This window comes from Cherax quadricarinatus, chromosome 100 (assembly GCF_038502225.1).
Source record: "Cherax quadricarinatus isolate ZL_2023a chromosome 100, ASM3850222v1, whole genome shotgun sequence".
Lineage (NCBI taxonomy): Eukaryota > Metazoa > Arthropoda > Malacostraca > Decapoda > Parastacidae > Cherax > Cherax quadricarinatus.
The window spans coordinates 914,194-937,249 of record NC_091391.1 but is presented as its reverse complement, the minus strand read 5'-3'; the positions used below and the strand labels follow the sequence as shown (position 1 = coordinate 937,249).

Sequence of the window (23,056 nt, the reverse complement as noted above, 5' to 3'; positions counted from 1 at the left end):
AACCCCACATCCTTTTCTAAGGCCTACTTTTACCAGGAAATAATCTCCCTCTCTCCTACATACTCTAACCTGAGCCTCACAATCCTCGTAAAAACCCCTTCTGCAGGAGAAGGGGTTACTAGCCCATTGCTCCCAGTATTTTAGTCGCCTCATATGACACGCATGGCTTACACTTAAAAAATGATAGTCAATGGAATACTGTGCAAATCACACAGGTTAGGTTAGGTTACATTAGGTTTGTCAGGAAACAGGACATGTGTTGCCTGATGCAGGTCTTGGTCACATTATGACCTGCAGCTGGAGCTTTTCAGAGGACTAGATAGGTTGGATAGGCACAGGCTGTTTTAGATATAGAGTCAGCCAGAGACATAGAGGCCAACTGAAGATAATGATGGATGTTACAAAGTACTTAACCAGTCTTATGATGGCGAGTAAGTGGAGTCTTATAGTTGATGTAAAAGGAAATACTAGAAAGTTTCAAGAGTAGGCATGATGAGACATTTGAGACCAAAAATCAGTAAAACCAGTTGATGAGAGAGTTAAGGCATGGCCCAAAGCTATGACTTATTCACTGCAAACACAGTGAGGTGAGTACTCACACTTGTGTACTTGTACTCTCTCTCACTTGTACTCATTTCTCTCACTCGATCTCACATTCACCGAGTCAATTTTATTCACTTCATCGCTCTACATCTCGCATTCATTCAGTGGTGTTTATATGAGTTTAAACTGACTAATTATATTGTTGAAGATGGATTATTAACCCAGGGTTAATAACCTAGAATAGCCCAAGAGACCTATTTGTTAATTTCCAATAGTGGCTTGTGTTCCTCTTCCCCAGGATGCAACCAACAACAGTAGATGAACACCCAGGTATCTACGTCTAGGTGAACTAAGGTTACACGTGTAAGGGAACATGCTCAGAATTTCCACTCACTGGATTCTAACTTGGATTCTTCAGTTGTGAGCTGAAAGTGCTACCACTTGAGCCACAAGGGCCAAGGCTCCAGAGGAGAGATAGCAGTCACTCTTTTTTTTGTATATATGAAGAACAGAGTGGATCAAAGTAAAAATTATGTTTAGAGGATGAAGATATTACTATTGGATCAAATTATTTAGCTTTAAGTCCCCTTGACGTACAGCGCATTACAGCCTCTCTTCACTTAACGATGGAGTTCCGTTCCCAAGACCACATTGGTAAATGAATTCATTGCTAAGCAAGGAGTACATGTATACTGTAATGGTAGTGGGCTTGTGTCAGCCATCTTTGATGTTTTAATGTCACCTTTGTGCCATTTATAACATTTCTAGTATATGTTTAAATGTTAATACAGTTGTGTACTGTATATTGTAATTAACAGAATAGAGGAAATCAGCTATAATATACATTACTTAGGTATGCATACTGGTCAGAGAGCCAGTCGTAAGTCCGAGTCGTTGGTAAACGAGTACGTTGCTAAGTGAGGAGAGGCTGTAATGCACTACATGTCAGAGGGACTTAAGCTAAATAATTTGATCCAATAGTATTGACTTCTCCCTCTACACTAAACCTACATGACCTCCACCAATCTTTGATACAGAATCTAACTTTTTAACTAAAATTAATCTATGGACCAACTTTGGTATCAAGTTGACAGACGTAGCCCTCACCTTCACTAACCCCTACCCATGCACACCCTTAACTTTCACACACTCATAACCTTCACACACTTGTAACTTTCACACACTCATAACCTTCACACACTCATAACCTTCACACACTTGTAACTTTCACACACTCATAACCTTCACACACTCATAACCTTCACACACTTGTAACTTTCACACACTCATAACCTTCACACACTCATAACCTTCACACACTTGTAACTTTCACACACTCATAAAATTCACACACTCATAACCTTCACACACTCGTAACTTTCACACATAACCTTCACACACTCATAACCTTCACACACTCGTAACTTTCACACACTCGTAACCTTCACACACTCATAACCTTCACACACTCGTAACTTTCACACACTCGTAACTTTCACACACTCGTAACCTTCACACACTCGTAACTTTCACACACTCGTAACCTTCACACAATCGTAACCTTCACACACTCGTAACCTTCACACACTCATAACTTTCACACTCGTAACCTTCACACACTCGTAACTTTCACACACTCGTAACCTTCACACACTCGTAACTACACACTCATAACCTTCACACACTCGTAACCTTCACACACTTGTAACTTTCACACACTCATAACCTTCACACACTCATAACCTTCACACACTCATAACCTTCACACACTTGTAACTTTCACACACTCATAACCTTCACACACTCATAACCTTCACACACTCATAACCTTCACACACTCATAACCTTCACACACTCATAACCTTCACACACTCATAACCTTCACACACTCATAACCTTCACACACTCATAACCTTCACACACTCATAACTTTCACACACTCGTAACCTTCACACACTCATAACCTTCACACACTCATAACCTTCACACACTTGTAACTTTCACACACTCATAACCTTCACACACTCATAACCTTCACACACTCATAACCTTCACACACTCATAACCTTCACACACTTGTAACTTTCACACACTCATAACCTTCACACACTCATAACCTTCACACACTCATAACCTTCACACACTCATAACCTTCACACACTCATAACCTTCACACACTCATAACCTTCACACACTCGTAACTTTCACACACTCGTAACTTTCACACACTCGTAACCTTCACACACTCGTAACTTTCACACACTCGTAACCTTCACACACTCGTAACCTTCACACACTCATAACTTTCTCACACTCGTAACCTTCACACACTCGTAACCTTCACACACTCATAACTTTCTCACACTCGTAACCTTCACACACTCGTAACTTTCACACACTCATAACTTTCTCACACTCGTAACCTTCACACACTCATAACTTTCTCACACTCGTAACCTTCACACACTCGTAACTACACACTCATAACCTTCACAAACTCATAACCTTCACACACTCATAACTTTCTCACACTCGTAACCTTCACACACTCGTAACCTTCACACACTCGTAACCTTCACACACTCATAACTTTCACACTCGTAACCTTCACACACTCATAACCTTCACACACTCGTAACTTTCACACACTCGTAACCTTCACACACTCGTAACCTTCACACACTCATAACCTTCACACACTCGTAACTTTCACACACTCGTAACTTTCACACACTCGTAACCTTCACACACTCATAACCTTCACACACTCACAACTTTCACACACTCATAACCTTCACACACTCATAACCTTCACACACTCATAACCTTCACACACTCATAACTTTCACACACTCATAACCTTCACACACTCATAACCTTCACACACTCATAACCTTCACACACTCATAACCTTCACACACTCATAACCTTCACACACTCGTAACCTTCACACACTCGTAACTTTCACACACTCATAACCTTCACACACTCATAACCTTCACACACTCATAACCTTCACACACTCATAACCTTCACACACTCATAACCTTCACACACTCATAACCTTCACACACTCATAACCTTCACACACTCATAACCTTCACACACTCATAACCTTCACACACTCATAACCTTCACACACTCATAACCTTCACACACTCGTAACCTTCACACACTCGTAACTTTCACACACTCATAACCTTCACACACTCATAACCTTCACACACTCATAACCTTCACACACATAACCTTCACACACTCATAACCTTCACACACTCATAACCTTCACACACTCATAACCTTCACACACTCATAACCTTCACACACTCATAACCTTCACACACTCATAACCTTCACACACTCATAACCTTCACACACTCGTAACCTTCACACACTCGTAACTTTCACACACTCATAACCTTCACACACTCATAACCTTCACACACTCATAACCTTCACACACTCATAACCTTCACACACTCATAACCTTCACACACTCATAACCTTCACACACTCATAACCTTCACACACTCGTAACCTTCACACACTCGTAACTTTCACACACTCATAACCTTCACACACTCATAACCTTCACACACTCATAACCTTCACACACTCGTAACCTTCACACAATCGTAACCTTCACACACTCATAACTTTCACACTCGTAACTTTCACACACTCGTAACCTTCACACACTCATAACTTTCACACACTCATAACTTTCACACACTTGTAACTTTCACACACTTGTAACTTTCACACACTCATAACCTTCACACACTCATAACTTTCACACACTCGTAACTTTCACACACTCGTAACCTTCACACAATCGTAACCTTCACACACTCGTAACTTTCACACACTCGTAACCTTCACACACTCATAACTTTCACACACTCATAACTTTCACACACTTGTAACTTTCACACACTTGTAACTTTCACACACTCATAACCTTCACACACTCATAACTTTCACACACTCGTAACCTTCACACACTCATAACCTTCACACACTCGTAACCTTCACACACTCGTAACCTTCACACACTCATAACTTTCACACACTCGTAACCTTCACACACTCATAACTTTCACACACTCATAACTTTCACACACTCGTAACTTTCACACACTCATAACTTTCACACACTCGTAACCTTCACACGCTCATAACTTTCACACACTCATAACCTTCACACACTCATAACTTTCACACACTCATAACCTTCACACACTCATAACTTTCACACACTCATAACCTTCACACACTCATAACTTTCACACACTCATAACCTTCACACACTCATAACCTTCACACACTCATAACCTTCACACACTCATAACTTTCACACACTCATAACCTTCACACACTCATAACCTTCACACACTCATAACCTTCACACACTCATAACTTTCACACACTCATAACCTTCACACACTCATAACCTTCACACACTCATAACTTTCACACACTCATAACTTTCACACACTCGTAACCTTCACACACTCATAACCTTCACACACTCATAACCTTCACACACTCATAACTTTCACACACTCATAACCTTCACACACTCATAACCTTCACACACTCGTAACCTTCACACACTTGTAACCTTCACACACACTCATAACTTTCACACACTCATAACCTTCACACACTCGTAACCTTCACACACTCGTAACCTTCACACACACTCATAACTTTCACACACTCATAACCTTCACACACTCATAACCTTCACACACTCGTAACCTTCAAACACTCATAACCTTCACACACTCATAACCTTCACACACTCGTAACCTTCACACACTCGTAACCTTCACACACTCATAACCTTCACACACTCATAACCTTCACACACTCGTAACCTTCACACACTCGTAACCTTCACACACTCGTAACCTTCACACACTCGTAACCTTCACACACTCGTAACCTTCACACGCTCGTAATCTTCACACACTCGTAACCTTCACACACTCATAACTTTCACACACTCGTAACTTTCACACACGCGTAACCTTCACACACTCATAACCTTCACACACTCCTAACTTTCACACACTCGTAACCTTCACACACTCATAACTTTCACACTCGTAACTTTCACACACTCGTAACCTTCACACACTCATAACCTTCACACACTCATAACTTTCACACTCGTAACCTTCACACACTCATAACTTTCACACACTCGTAACCTTCACACACTCGTAACCTTCACACTCTCATAACCTTCACACACTCGTAACCTTCACACTCTCATAACCTTCACACACTCGTAACCTTCACACACTCGTAACCTTCACACACTCGTAGCCTTCACACACTCGTAACCTTCACACACTCGTAACCTTCACACACTCGTAACTACACACTCGTAACCTTCACACATTCGTAACCTTCACACACTCGTAACCTTCACACACTCGTAACCTTCACACACTCATAACTACACACTCGTAACCATCACACACTCGTAACCTTCACACACTCGTAACTACACACTCATAACCTTCACACACACGTAACTACACACTCGTAACCATCACACACTCGTAACCTTCACACACTCGTAACCTTCACACACTCGTAACTACACACTCGTAACCTTCACACACTCGTAACCTTCACACACTCGTAACCTTCACACACACGTAACTACACACTTGTAACCTTCACACACTCGTAACCTTCACACACACGTAACTACACACTCGTAACCTTCACACACTCGTAACCTTCACTCACACGTAACTACACACTCGTAACCTTCACACTCAAACCTTCACACACACATCCTGGCACACCCATAGTCACATCACTGCTGGTTGGTATTATTGCCATGATGGCCAGAACATTTCCTGTACACTGTTCCTGTACACTCTTGGCTTGCAACTTGAGCCTGTCCCTGGTATTGCAACTCTTTGGCCCCTCTAGGGAGGTTCCTTGATGCTGTTGATGGGCTCTTGATCCAAGAAGTTGGACCTGATCATTCCTGTAATTGAACATGATTTCCTCCCATTCCTACAGGTGCTGTGTGGCCCCCCTACAGGTTTAATGCTTCCCCCCATGAATGTAATAATGATGGAGCACTTTGGTGGGCAAAAATGCATCTTTGGTAAGTGGAGGGGGTTAAATGAAAGAATCTGGGTTCATCCAGGGCTGGTCTCAGACTGGACCGTGGGGGCATTGACCCCCGAAACTCTTTCCAGGTATATCCACCCAAATTGAATGAAATGTACACAAATGACCTGTATGTAGAAGAAATTGACATGATGTTTTGGTCTGATTTGGTCCAGTCAGACCGAAATGTCGTCACAAGTCTCTTTCTCCTATGTGCAGGTTATTTGTGTTTTGTTATAGTCACAGTATTTTTACCTTAGTAAGCAAGCAAGTTTATATAGGCACAAGTAGACATAAGTACAATTATTGTAGTGTTAAACATTGAGGATAACCCCACAAAAAGTCAGACTTATTTTGCCTGACTATACTCTTTCTGAATGAACTGATTTGTGATGCATTGCTACTGCACTGTCTTGTGCTGGTCTACTCATGTAATGACTAACTGAACTTAACGTTTGAGGGCTTTAGTTTATGGTCTGCCCAGAAACAGAGCTTTGCTAGCAGGTCCCCCTCAAGATAGGTTCCTTGACGCTGGTGAGAGGCTCTTGATCTAGGGAATTGAACCTGTGCTCCAGTTCCCTGAATTAAACCTGAATACCTTCCATCCCCCCACTGGCGCTGTATAATCCTACGGGTTTGTGCTCCCCATGATTTTAATAATTTGATAGCAGGTGTTAGTGCAGTGATGCCTCACTGATGTGCTGTGTACCTTTGTGTTTGGCTAGCGCATGTAACCATAGATTATATGCAATTTTATCCTCCGGGTTTAGCGCTTCCCCCTTGATTATAATAATAATATATGGAATTTTGTCTTGGACTACTACCCGGCCTTTGAGGCCGTAAATATACAGTACTATATTAGTCCTGGAGTCCTTATCATTATGTAAAAGGAAGAATAAACTTTATTTCTTTGCGTACACTGCATGACCCTTGTCGGTTTAGCGCTTTCTTTGATTATAATAATTTCTTTGTGTAATATACAAAGCGTAGTTTACATGTAATAGAATATTATTAAGCACAAAGAAAGCCACTAACATGCATGTACATTTTGGGCAGATTAATACTGATACACACTACATAACAGTAGACATAGGTTATTGAGAGGTACATTTTAACATTGAACCTATCTTTTTTTGGTTTCTAAAGTGGGCCCGAACTGGAGAGATTTTTATAATCTTGTTGATTATCCCTGCTACTTGCCTCACCCTAACTCACAAAAGAATGCAGTTAGGGTTTAAACCATTGGAAATTTGCATACATTATTGAAGATGGAATTCTGTGAGTGAAACCCAGCTGTTGTAGCTACAAGTGGGTAATTACAAGCAAGTACCATATTTCGCGGCTTATAAGACTTGTTTTAGTTTTAATAGCTCGGCATCGGATGTAACTGGGAGAGATACAGCTCACCCCACACCCCAAACTTACAGCTCCTGTCACTGACCCTCAGTTTATAAGATGCAGGGTGGTTTTTGGAGACATTTTGTGGAAAAGAAATATGCGTCTAATAAGCCGCAAAATACAGTAATAACATGACCCATGTTGAAAATGGTATAAAATGCTGACAGGTTGAGTAAGACACGTGTGCAACAACTGAATATTGATGAAACATTTTGCCTACACAGTAGGTGACAGAACGGGAGGAGAATGATTTTTTATTTTTTTAGCTAACACACATGTAAATATAAATAACTCATTTTACCGTATTCCTAGTATATCTCCTTTATTATTTTTTTTTTATTATCACACTGGCCGATTCCCACCAAGGCAGGGTGGCCCGAAAAAGAAAAACTTTCACCATCATTCACTCCATCACTGTCTTGCCAGAAGGGTGCTTTACACTACAGTTTTTAAACTGCAACATTAACACCCCTCCTTCAGAGTGCAGGCACTGTACTTCCCATCTCCAGGACTCAAGTCCGGCCTGCCGGTTTCCCTGAACCCCTTCATAAATGTTACTTTGCTCACACTCCAACAGCACGTCAAGTATTAAAAACCATTTGTCTCCATTCACTCCTATCAAACACGCTCACGCATGCCTGCTGGAAGTCCAAGCCCCTCGCACACAAAACCTTTACCCCCTCCCTCCAACCTTTCCTAGGCCGACCCCTACCCCGCCTTCCTTCCACTACAGACTAATACATTCTCTCTACATGTCCGAACCACCTCAACAACCCTTCCTCAGCCCTCTGGACAACAGTTTTGGTAATCCCGCACCTCCTCCTAACTTCCAAACTACGAATTCTCTGCGTTATATGCACACCACACATTGCCTTCAGACATGACATCTCCACTGCCTCCAGCCTTCTCCTCGCTGCAACATTCATCACCCATGCTTCACACCCATATAAGAGCAGTGGTAAAACTATACTCTCATACATTCCCCTCTTTGCCTCCAAGGACAAAGTTCTTTGTCTCCACAGACTCCTAAGTGCACCGCTCACCCTTTTCCCCTCTTCAATTCTATGATTCACCTCATCTTTCATAGACCCATCCGCTGACACGTCCACTCCCAAATATCTGAATACATTCACCTCCTCCATACCCTCTCCCTCCAATCTGATATCCAGTCTTTCATCACCTAATCTTTTTGTTATCCTCATAACCTTACTCTTTCCTGTATTCACTTTTAATTTTCTTCTTTTACATACCCTACCAAATTCATCCACCAATCTCTGCAACTTCTCTTCAGAATCTCCCAAGAGCACAGTGTCATCAGCAAAGAGCAACTGTGACAACTCTCACTTTATGTGTAATAATAAGATATTACAGTGGACCCCCGGTTAACGATATTTTTTCACTCCAGAAGTATGTTCAGGTGCCAGTACTGACCGAATTTGTTCCCATAAGGAATATTGTGAAGTAGATTAGTCCATTTCAGACCCCCAAACATACACATACAAACGCACTTACATAAATACACTTACATAATTGGTCGCATTCGGAGGTGATCGTTATGCGGGGGTCCACTGTATTCCCTTTATAGTATAATAAGGTATTAAAAGGACCCCAGCAGAAATAAGTCACTGACTTTTTTGGGTTATCCCAGGTTCTCTACACATATGCTGCTATGTATGATGATCTATGTAACTGTACGTATTTGTGTATACCTGAATAAGCTTACTTACTAGGCCTCTTCAGTCAGATAAAGAGGCAGCAGGTGTAGTAGCACCTCAAATATTATTTCTTCAAAGGTGGACTGATTACCTCATCTTTATGTGACTGCTACACCTGCTACTGCTGTTTGACTGAAGAGGCCTACTGTGTGGGTGAAAGATTTTAACAATAACGATATCCAACTGTTGAATAACTAAAGTGTAATAAACGTTTGTTAATGCTCAATAATGAACCACAGGGAGACAGAATTACAGGAAATTGATTGATCTGTATATTTCGACCACCTTCTGGGACCCTCTTCTGCTAAAGAGGACCTCAGAAGGAGGTCGAAATATACAGATCAATCAAGCCCCTGTGGTTCTGCCTCCATGTGGGTTATTATTGAGCTTACCAAGTGTTGCTCGTGTCTTAATTATCAACATGCCCCACAAACACTAACCACCCCTGGTTGTTTTGAAGAGGCACTGGACAGATACTTAAAGTTGGTACCTGATCAGCCAGGCTGTGATTCATATGTTGGTTTGCATGTGGCCAGCAGTAACAGCATGGTTGATCAGGCCCTGATCCACCATGAGACCTGGTCATGGAGGTGTTGACCCCTAAAACCCTCTTCAGGCATACCTCCAATATGTTCACTCTCTACAACCTCATCTGAACAAATTCATTTGGGCCCCATTATAAGAATCAGGTTCCACTGTGAGAGCTGTATGACTTGTGGGTTTAGTGCTTGGCTACAATTGCAATAATAAATTTCACCGTGATACGAGCAATTTTTTTCACTTGCACCAAGAACACTGCGGTACAGTCAGAAATATTTGATGATAAATTTGTTAAACCTTGTCCTCATATAGTTGTGAGATCATATTTCACAAATACAGGATCAAGTTTGTATAGTGCACATATAGGATGCTGTGCGGGCTGATAGTGCACATGTAGGATGTTGTACAGGCTGATAGTGCACATATAGGATGCTGTGCAGGCTGATAGTGTACATATAGGATGCTGTGTGGGCTGATAGTGCACATGTAGGATGCTGTGCAGGCTGATAGTACACATGTAGGATGTTGTACAGGCTGATAGTACACATGTAGGATGTTGTACAGGCTGATAGTACACATGTAGGATGTTGTACAGGCTGATAGTACACATGTAGGATGCTGTGCAAGCTGATAGTACACATGTAGGATGCTGTGCAAGCTGATAGTGCACATGTAGGATGGTACAGGCTGATGGTACACATGTAGGATATTGTGCAGGTTGATAGTGCACATGCAGGATACTGCAGAACAACCACTGAAAAAAATAGCAAACTCCCAAGTGCTCTCCTGATTTCTCACATTATCAAGGACCTGTTTACTGTGATATTATTGCATGCAGGATGCTGTTCTGTCCAAGCTTCAATCAGTGACTTACATATCTGAATCAACACTGTAAAACAGCCCAGAATACAGCCTCTCCTCACTTAGGGACGTACAGTGGACCCCCGGTTTACGATATTATTTCATTCCAGAAGTATGTTCAGGTGCCAGTACTGACCGAATTTGTTCCCATAAGGAATATTGTGAATTAGATTAGTCCATTTCAGACCCCCAAACATACACATACAAACACACTTACATAAATACACTTACATAATTGGTCGCATTGGGAGCTGATCGTAAACTGGGGGTCCACTGTACTCGTTTACTGACGACTCGAACTTACAACGAGCTCTCTGACCAATATGCACATACCTAAATAATGTATATTAGAGCTGATTTCCTCTATTCTGTTTATTACAATATACAGTACACTGCTGTATAAACATTTAAAAAATATACCAGAAATGTTAAATGGTGCAAAGGTAACACTGAAACATTATTAAAGATAAACCATACCACGGGCGGGATTTGAACCCGCGGTCAGAGTCTCAAAACTCCAGACCGTCGCGTTAGCCACTAGACCAGCTAGCCACAATAATATTCGTCCAACTAGGTATATTTCTACACCATAGGAAGGTTAGCATAGGCACCACTGTGACCACAAATGCAAGTTTTTACAGACGAATCTCCAGCTAGTGTGGCCGTGATGAACTCTAGCTCAAGTCCCCTCAAAGCCATTAACATGACTCACGGGCTCAAATCCTGCCCGTGGTATGGTTTGTTTGCAATCGTGTCATTACGATTTCGTGAATCATTATTAAAGATGGTTGACACAAACCCACTACCATATAGTATGCTCCTCACTTAGTGACGAATTCATTTGCTGAAATGGCCTTAGGAACGGAACTCCGTCGTTAAGTGAGGAGAGGCTGTGCTTTAAAAATACATTGAATTATGTACACAAATAACAAGACAGATGATGGTAGTAAATTGTGAAAGAGTGAAATGTTTCATTCTCTAGCCATTACAATTGAAACTGTTTTGTGTACGTACTGTAATTGGAGAATCTTCCTGATCCACTCCTTTCATGAGTGTGAGGTAGGGGAAGAATTATCACAATCCCCAATCCTTGTTTTATCTCTTGATAATACAGTGAACCCCCAGTTTACGATCAGCTCCCAATGCGACCAATTATGTAAGTGTATTTATGTAAGTGCATTTGTACGTGTATGTTTGGGGGTCTGAAATGGACTAATCTAATTCACATTATTCCTTATGGGAACAAATTCGGTAAGTACTGGCACCTGAACATACTTCTGGAATGAAATAATATCGTAAACCGGGGGTCCACTGTACTTACAGTTGTTGTAATATAATAGTTTCTGCTTTATACCCTTTGTTTCCGACTTTTAAAGGTTACGAAGAATACCAGTAGATCAGGAGTAGGCTGATTGCTATTGCTTTTTTGTTCTTTGTTTTTAATTTTTTAACCAGCCGTCTCCCACCAAGGCAGGTGACCCAAAAAAGAAGAAATACTTTTGAAAAGTTTATTTTTGGACATTTAGTAATTTATACATGAGAAGGAGTTACTAGCCCCTTGTGCCTGGCATTTTAGTTGCTATAGAGAGTCTGTAGTAACTTAGCAACTGCGTCTGCCATGACGGCTGGCAAACATGCCTGTGTTATTCTCTAGGCTTAGTATGTGAGAAACGTTTAAGGCGTAAGAGAATAAGTCACAAAAGCACATTGTCACCTATCATACAGGGCATCCAGAAGAATGAATTTTTGAGATATAAGCAGAGTGCCAGTTTTAGATGACTAGGAAAGTGATTCCATAGTAAGGCATGTACTGGCCAAAATAATGTATATCATCGCTGCTACGGTAAGTAAACATTTCGTATGTAAATTTATTATTGAATTTGAATGAGATTTTTTGAATATGTCACTGCTTACGAATTTATATACTGTATAGTAATTTGTAGTTATAAGTAAGTTAGACAATTTTTTAAATATATATATTTCAATGGTGAATATAATTAAAATACATGCAAAAATGCCAGTAGGATAAGATCGTAGTTATTCTATATACAGGAGAGCAGTTTTGTGTAAATGAAATTGAAAAGTTCATCCAAAATTAATTGCCACATAATGTGGAGGCCTTTCATGTGCTACTCAATTTTAGATGTACTTTTTCAGTCGCATTTACAAAAATTTGCACTATACTGTATAAAGGACCTTTATAAGAGAGCTTACTGTATGCAGTTTGTTTTATGGTCAATTCTATTACAATATTACTTATTAGGGGAAACAGTTAATTTTTTTATGCCATACAAAGATAATTTAGTTTACATGTAATAAAATATTGTTAAGCACAAAAGAAAGCTACTAGTATGCAGTGTATTTTGGGTAAACTAATTTTAATGCTTTAAGACTTCTTAACCCTTAACCCTTTCAGGGTCCGTCCCGTAGATCTACGGCTTCACGTTGAGTGTCCAAACCGTAGATCTATGCCAAAATTCTAGCGCCGTCAAATTTAGCGCGAAAGCGCTCATAGGCCTACATGTGAGAGAACGGGTCTGCATGGTGGGTGTGCGCCATAAACAAAAAATCTAGGCGCCCGCATAGCATTGTGGGAACGCCGGGTCAGTTACCCTTGTTCACCATGCCTCGTCGCAAGTCAGCTCTAACTGCCCCGAAAATTGGGACTCTCCTCTTCCTATCTGATAGTTCTGACACTGATGGAAGTGGAAATGAAGACGAATTCTACGGCTTTGATCAATTAGTGACCGAAAGGAATGACCAGGATACCGATAATAGTTCAGAAAACCCTGACGATCCTCAACCTTCTACCTCTGGTGTGGGCACTCGTGACTCACGGTCGGTTGTGCCTCAACGCAAGAGAAAACTAATATTTTCACATGGCCAGGCCTCTGACTTCAGTAATGATGATGATAGTGACGTGGATTGTGATTTTATTGCGCTTGACGATCATTCGAGTAGTGATAGTGAGGAATCATATTCACCAGTGAAGCGTCGGTATGTTCGCCGCCGCATGCGCTCGGGTAGTGTACCCTATGCTGTGCCCAGGGGACAGAGTACATCTTGGAGTACATCCCGGAGTACATCCAGTGGCCCTACACCAGGTTTAGATAGTGATAGTGAGGATGATGTGGCTACACTTGGCATGGATAGACCACAGGCATCAGTAGATGGTGGTAGTGGTGATGGTAGTGGCACCGCCATGCGTGACTCACCAGCCCAGGCTGGGACCCATGCTGCTGACTCGTCAGTTCAAGAACAAAACGGAGCGTCAGCCACCAGCCCAACACAACCACAACCACCCGCACAACCAGCCTATGATGTCCAGTATCCACCAGCAAACCGTATCTGGGATTGGCAGCAAAATCCCAATTTTGTTCCCAAGCCCCACCACTCTCAAAGTGGAATTCTACCTACTTGTCCCCTTGGAACCACGGCCAATGAACTGGAATTCTTTGAATTATTCTTTGACCAGCCATTGATGGAAACTATTGTCAGGGAAAGTAATAAGTATTTTGAGTACACCATGGCAAATACGATCATATCACCACAGTCAAGACTACACAGGTGGAAAGAGACAACTGTTGCAGAAATGTATTTGCTTTTTGCAACAATAATGCTTATGCCTCATGTCTATAAGCATAATATAAAAGCATACTGGTCAACAGATCGGCTAATTTCTACCCCGGTCTTCAGTGAAATCATCCCAGTGAACAGGTTTATCTTACTGTTACGTATGTTGCACTTCTCTGACAAAACCAGGCCTGACAGAAGTGACAGGTTATACAAGATTAGAAATGTTTTCATGTATCTCAAACAAAAGTTCAGCATATACTTTTAACCATTCAAGAATCTTGTAATTGACGAGTCTTTGATTTTGTTCAAAGGTAGACTGTCATTCAAGCAGTATATACCGAGCAAGAGGAAACGCTTTGGTATAAAACTGTTTGTACTCTGTGACTGTGACAGTGGCCTGGTGTTGGATATTGTTGTATACACGGGAAGTAAAACATTGAAAGATACCAAGATGTTATTGGGTATCTCAGGTGACATAGTGAGAAACATGATGGCACCTTATCTTGGTAAGGGGCATACATTATATATCGATAACTGGTACACAAGCCCATTACTCAGTGATTTCATGCGAGTGAACAAGACAGATGTGTGTGGCACAGTGCATTCTAATCGTAAACATATGCCCAGGCTCAACGCAGGTGCTCGTGGTGATGACGTGCAGGTGTTTACTGCCAGTGACATCATGGCATTACGGTGGCATGACAAACGAGATGTCACATTGTTGACAATCATTCACCGTAATGAAATGCAAGACAGTGGCAAAGTTGATTGAGTGACTAATGAACGTATTCAAAAACCAGTGACAGTGATTGATTATACACAAAACATGCGCTTGGTTGACAAATGTGACATGCAGATTGGTTTTGTTGATTGTGTTCGTAAGAGTTACAAGTGGTACATGAAACTTTTCTTCCATCTCATGGACATTTTAATGCTCAATGCATATAATATGTACCAAATAAAGACTGGCAACAGACCACCATATGGTGAATTTTGTTTGTCTGTTGTCAGACAACTCATAATGAAGTACCAGGTAAGAACACCTGCTATACAACAAGGTCCTCGAGTTACTCAGGATATACCCAAGCATTTGAGGAGGGAAGGTGATCATTTCATAATACAGCTTCCTGCAACTCGGAAGAAATTTGCTCAGAAGAGATGCATCGTCTGTGCACAAACAAAATGATGGCAACAAAGACGCAAAGACACTTGGTTTATGCGTGCCTTGTTTCAAGGAGTTCCACAAGCTCCAGCAGTTCTAAAACCATGTCCAGTGATTGTAAATATGTAAATATATGATAGAACATTAGTACAGTGGACCCCCGCATAACGATCACCTCCGAATGCGACCAATTATGTAAGTGTATTTATGTAAGTGCGTTTGTACGTGTATGTTTGGGGGTCTGAAATGGACTAATCTACTTCACAATATTCCTTATGGGAACAAATTCGGTCAGTACTGGCACCTGAACATACTTCTGGAGTGAAAAAATATCGTTAACCGGGGGTCCACTGTATTATACAATATTTGTGCATGTTTATTGTAATAAACAACAGTGGTAAACAATAATATGATAATAACTTTAGTGCGGTTATTGTGTTCAATACAGTGAGTTTATATATATACATTATATACAGTATTGGTCTCTCAGGCCCCAAATGTTAGTAGGAAAAGAAAAAAAATTGGAAAAGAAGAGAAAAAACTATAAAAACCGCTAAATAAAGTAATGTGTGTCTGTGGAATTCGTCGATGTTGCCGCCACCACATCATTTTGGACAAACTTCTTGGCACTGTATCTCGGTAAGTACTGATCAGAAATTTTTTTTTTTTGTCTTATTACCTTCACAAAAATATGCTCTTTAATTCTGTAAGAAAAAATTATTTTTTTTTTTTTTTTCAAAATTTCTTGGACACTGGAGCACCACTTCAGATTTTGGCCTTGGACCCTGAAGGGGTTAAACTGTCCAAATGTAGATCTATATTCACGTGCGTTGCGCTCCGAACGTAGATCTACGTTCACGTGCATAGTCATCTGAATGCAGGTCTGTGTTCACGTGCGTAGTGCTCCAAATGTAGATCTGCGTTTGATTTTACACGCTTTCTTATGTAAAAAAAATATGTAGATCTACATTCGGAGCGCTACACACAACATAGATCTGCATTTAACCCTTAAACAGTCCAAACGTATATATACGTTCACTCGCGTAGCGCCCCAACTTTTTTGAGGAAAAAAAAATCTTTTCTTTTAAAAGGAAAAAAGAGCATATGGTGCCCAGGCATCCCCAATTATTTTAATATGGAACACAGTGAGTGCGCACACCCATTCTCTCATGTCTAGGTGACTCAGGCTTATCGTGGCAATGTTGAATGAATGACAAAGAAAACATATATATACGTTTGGGGCGCTACGCGCGTGGACGTATATATACGTTTGGACCGTTTAAGGGTTAACTGACAGTGTGGGGGATGGTCACCTGTGATGATGCATGTAAACTTTTGTATGTCAACCCCAGTTAGTGCAAGGTTATGAAACTCAGTGGAGAGGACCAGCTATGAAATGCGTTCTAGGGAATGAAGGCTTTAAACCTCAGATATGAGACCCTAGGGGAAAGCATAAAGCTGAACCCATCTCCAGAGGAGTATGTCAACAGACTGACTACTGTGGTACAAATAACAAAAAGGTACAATACTGTGATGGGAGCAGTACACAAATAACCCACACATAGGAGAGGGGAGCTTACGGCGATGTTTCGGTCTGACTTGGACCACTTACAAAGTCACACAGTGTGAGTGTGGTCCAAGTTGGGTTGAAACGTCATCGTAAGCTCCCCTTTCCTATGTGCGGGTTATTTGTGTGAACTGTGGCATGTGTGTCTCTGACAAATTTGGGAATGGTGTTCAGGTAGAGAATCTCCACGATTTTTCAGAAACCTATTTGTTTTTTTATTAACACATCGGCCGTTTCCCACCAGGGTAGGGTGACCCGAAAAAGAAGAAACACTTTCGTCATCACTCACTCCATCACTGTCTTGCCAGAAGCATGCTGACACTACCGTTAGAAAAACTGCAATATATCCACATCCCATCCTTCAGAGTGCAGGCAGTGTATTTCCTGCCTCCACGACTTGTATGTGATATACAGCCTCTACTCACTTAATGACGGAGTTCCGTTCCTAAGACCTCATCGGTAAACAAATTCGTCGGTAAGTGAGGAGCACACTATAATGGTAGTGGGTTTATATCAACCATCTTTGATATTTTTTTTTATATTGTTTTACTGTCACCTTTGTGCCATTTATAACATTTTTGGTATATTTTTAAATGTTTATACAGTAGTATACTATATATACTGTATATACTATATATACTACATATACTCTATATACTATATATACTGTAATAAGCAGAATAGAGGAAATCAGCTCTAACATGTATTATTTAGGTATGAATACTGGTCAGAGAGCCGTCGTAAGTCCAAGTCATCGGAAAACGAGAAGTGAGAAGAGGCTGTATGTTGGATCTAACATCAAAATTGTAGAACCAGCACAAACATGTTCAAAACCGAAAGTTAATAGTAGGCTGAACAGGGTAAATACAATTCCATGCCGCTCCTTTTTCACAATTTGTAAAATTTCAGTGTGTGGAATTGGAATTGAGTAATTATAGTGAGTACTGACACTTACCCTAATTTAAATCTATATAATCTGAATCCTAACCAAAACTTAGCCAAAAGCACAAAAGTTGCAGTACCATGACTGGAACAATTCAGAACTAACCTACTGTCTGGAGAGAAATTTTAGATAATTCGGTGCATCCTGGACAGTCGTCAAGGTGTGATAGAGAGTGAAATTAAGAGAAATCCAGAAGTACAATAAAAAAATAATAATCTCTCCACACAGTGATGGAGTTGTTCTTGGTTCTCCGGTACTGTCGCTGCCCGAGTCTCTTCCAGACGGTGACTTGGCACTGCGAGAGTGACAATGAAAGTGTTTCTTCTTTTTTGTGCCACACTGCCTTGGTGGGAGATGGCCAATGTGTTAGAGAAAAATAATACATTTCCACATGATACATAGTTTTTATGAAGCTAGACAACATTCAGCACTGCATGAGGATAGCCTCTGGTACACAGAGGTTATCCTTTCTTATCTTCACTTGACCTGACTTAGCTTTCTTCCCTTTTCTCTCACAAGTGACTTAAGAATTGTCTGGGACAGTCAGGAATGACATTTAAAATTTCTTTATCAACAGTGTATTAGTTGTGAGCCAATGAAGACAATTGTACCAGAATTTTTATAAATCTGTCATTATCCAAATGTTGTAAGATAAGATAAGATAAGATTTCGTTCGGATTTTTAACCCCAGAGGGTTAGCCACCCAGGATAACCCAAGAAAGTCAGTGCGTCATTGAGGACTGTCTAACTTATTTCCATTGGGGTCCTCAATCTTGTCCCCCAGGATGCGACCCACACCAGTCGACTAACACCCAGGTATCTATTTGCTGCTAGGTGAACAGGACAATAGTGTAAGGAAACGTGTCGAAATGTTTCCACCCGCCGGGAATCGAACCTGGGCCCTCCGTGTGTGAAGCGGGAGCTTTAGCCACCGGGCCACTTTTGTATTCACTTGAGCATGTTTTGTCTAATTAAGGCCATTATCTGTCTGTATGAAGTTATTAAATAGCAATAATAAGCAATTATAGGATTTTTAATATACCTTGTACTCTAATGTACCTTGTACTTTATACTTCATTGAGTATCTCTAATGTACCCTGTAGAGTGGTACCTCGAGTTTCGAACAGCTCCCAACTCAAACAATTATGTAAGTGTTTTTTTGTAAGTACTTTTGTAAGTGTATTTTTGGGGTTCTGAAATGGACTAACCTAATTTACATTATTCCTTATGGGAACAAATTCGTTCCTTATCGGACAGCCTTCTGGAATGAATTAAGTTCGTAACTCAAGGTACCACTGTACTCTATACTTTATTATCTCTAATGTACCTTGTACTCAATACTTTATTGAGTATCTCTAGTGCACTTTGTACTCTGTATATTTTGTTGTCTCTAATGTATCTTGTACTCTATACTTTATTGAGCATCTAATGAACCTTGTACTCTTTACTTTATTGAGTATCTCTAGTGTACCTTGTACTCTATACTTCATTGAGTATCTCTAATGTACCTTGTACTCAATATTTTGAGTGTCTCTAGTGTACCTTGTACTCAATACTTTACTGAGTGTGTCTAGTGTACCTTGTACTCTATACTTTATTGAGTGTCTCACGTAAGTTGTGTCTTTCAGGTCCATGGACACGGATACATCTTCTTGAGACCAAGAGAGAATATTTGTCAAAAACAAAAGCAAGACTTTATGTATCAACAATGGTAACAAGACAGTATAAGTCACCAATAAAAGCAAGACAATACAAATCAACAATGAAAACAAGACAACATGCATTAACAATGTAACTGAGATGAGTGATCACCGAGAAGATCGCGTGAAAATGCAATTTGAGGAATAACTTATATAAATTACACAACAGTCATTCCTCATAATGGAAGGGCTACACATTCCTTACCCTGGAAAATTTCATAAAGTGAGCCAGACGACTGCCGTTGGAACGCAGACCCTGATACACCACCCTCCTAGTTTTTACGGACATTACCACATCCAAGAAAATAATGTAACTGTTAAAGAACCCAGTCATCTGCTAGATGGCGATAAGCCGTACGAATGTGAGAGATGCGGTAAACGATATGCGCAGAAAAGTCATCTCACCAGCCACATACAATGGCATACCAAAGAGAAGAACTTTGAGTGTAAAATATGCGATAAGAGATTTAGTATGGAAAGTCATCTTAATGGGCATATGCTAGAACACAGCAGGGAAAAAAAGTTTGAATGCGAAGTTTGTGGTAAACGATTCACAATGGAAAACTATCTGACAAGTCATATGCACGTACACATCACTGAGAAGAAATACGAATGCGAAATCTGTGACAAAAGGTTTGCAATGCAAAATCATCTAAATAGCCACATGCTAGTACACTGCATGGACAGAAAATATGAATGCGAAATATGTAGAAAACGATACACGCAGAGAAGCCATCTGAACAGCCATATGTTAAAGCATTGTAAAGATAAAAATCACGAATGTTTATTGTGCGGTAAACGATATAACATGGAAAGCCATCTTAAAAGCCATATGCTTGTTCATAATGATGAGGACAAAAAGTTTGAGTGCGTGATGTGTGGTAAGCGTTTTCACATGGAAGTTCAACTGAACAGTCATATGGTCGTTCACAACGAGGATAAAAAATTTGAATGTCCTCAGTGTGACAAACGATTCCCCTTGGAGCTGCATTTGAACAGTCACATGCTTGTTCATACCAGTGAGAAAAAGTTCGAGTGTCTGTTGTGTCATAAACGATTTACAATGGAGAGTCACCTTGTAAGTCATATGCTGGTGCATAACGAGAAGAGGTTCGAGTGTGAAGTATGCGGGAAGAGATTCAATATGGAAAGCCATCTGAACAGCCATATCCTTGTTCATACAGTAGAAAAAAACTTTGAATGCGAGGTGTGCAACAAGCGCTTTGCAATGGAAAACCATCTAACAAGTCATATGCTTGTTCATAGTGAAGATAAAAAATTTGGATGTCAAATTTGCAGCAAAAGATTTAACATGGAATGCCACTTGACGAGCCATATGCTGGTGCACAACGAGGATAGGAAGTTCGAATGCGAAATGTGCGGCAAGAGGTTCAACATGGAGAGTCACCTCAATAGCCACATGCTCGTCCATAACGAGAAAAAGTTTGAGTGTCCGCTATGCACTAAACGATTCAACATGGAAAGTCACCTCCGAAGTCATATGCTCGTGCATAACGAAAAAAAGTTTTCCTGCATGTTGTGTGCCAAACGCTTTCACATGGAGAGTCATCTGAATAGCCATATGTTAGTGCACAGTGAGGATAAAAATTTCGAGTGTACAGTTTGTGGTAAGAGATTCAATATGGAATGTCATCTTAATAGCCATATGTTAGTACACAGTGACGAAAAGAAATTTGAATGTGAAATCTGTAGTAAAAGATTCAATATGGAGAGTCACCTGAACAGTCACATGCTAGTACATAATGAAAAAAAATTTGAATGCCCTCTGTGTAGCAAAAGATTCAATATGGAAAGCCATCTTAATAGTCATATGCTTGTGCACAGTGATAAGAATTTTGAATGTGATGTTTGCGGTAAGCGTTTTAGTCAGAGCAGCCACCTTAATAGCCACAGATTTATGCACAGTGAAGAAAAGAAATATGAATGTCAGGTGTGTAGGAAACGGTTCTCTCAGGAAAGCCATCTCAGTAGCCACATGTTTGTGCATAACGAAGAGAAAAAATTTGAATGCGATGAATGTGGAAAACGATTTGGCCAGGAAATTCATCTAAACAGCCATAAATTTACACACAGTGGGAAGAAAGCTGAGTACCAGCAATGGGGAAAACAAATGATGCAGAAGAATCATATAAATACCCATAAATATATGAATGATGATGAGAAAAAATATGCATGTGATGAATGTGGGAAGAGGTTCATCCATGAGAACCATCTGATGACTCACAAATTTGTGCACACAGAGGAAAAAAAATTCGCATGTGAGGTCTGCGGCAAGCGATTTTCTCACGAGAGTTACCTTTGTAGCCATAGGTACGTGCACAGTGAGAAGAGATTTGAGTGCACACATTGTGGAAAGCGATTTACGCAGGAAAGCCATCTTAACAGCCATAGCTTTGTTCATACAGAGAGGAGAGAGGCTGAATTTGCAAAACAGATACCAGTGCAGCAGAAGGACCAGAATAGTCATGTGGTAGTTCAAAATGACAAGAAACCATTCGAATGTGATGCAGACGGGAAACTACTAATTCAACAAACATATCAGCCACCATATGCGTACGCTCAGTGGGAACATGTCCGAACATTGTGGTCTCTGTAATTAACATTGCGGAAGTTTTGCTAAAAGATATTTATTTAGCAACAGTGTAGTGTTGTATAAAATTGTATTGAAAAATATTTCTCATTACAAAGAGATCTAATTGATTCTTGAAACATTTGAGAGTAAGAGCGATGGCATCAAAGAGGCAATTGTGACGATTGAACACTTATTATGGTGAATAACTAAAGTGTAATGAGCACTTGTCAATGCTCAGTAATAACCCACATGGAGACAGAAACACGGGAAGTTAACTGATCTGTATACAGTGGACCCCCGCATAACGATTACCT

General features: G+C 40.5%; 1 protein-coding gene across 1 annotated transcript in view; it reads left to right on the top strand.

The window, feature by feature from the left end:
• Positions 1 to 23,056, top strand: part of LOC128704664 (zinc finger protein 91) — a 123,093-nt gene that overhangs the window by 36,229 nt on the left and 63,808 nt on the right. Inside the window, exons 2-3 of the mRNA XM_070079660.1 lie at positions 17,751 to 17,981; positions 20,078 to 22,762. Of these exons, the coding sequence (XP_069935761.1) occupies positions 20,331 to 22,762 (2,432 nt within the window). The 5' untranslated portion in view covers positions 17,751 to 17,981; positions 20,078 to 20,330. The remainder of the gene's footprint in view (positions 1 to 17,750; positions 17,982 to 20,077; positions 22,763 to 23,056) is intronic.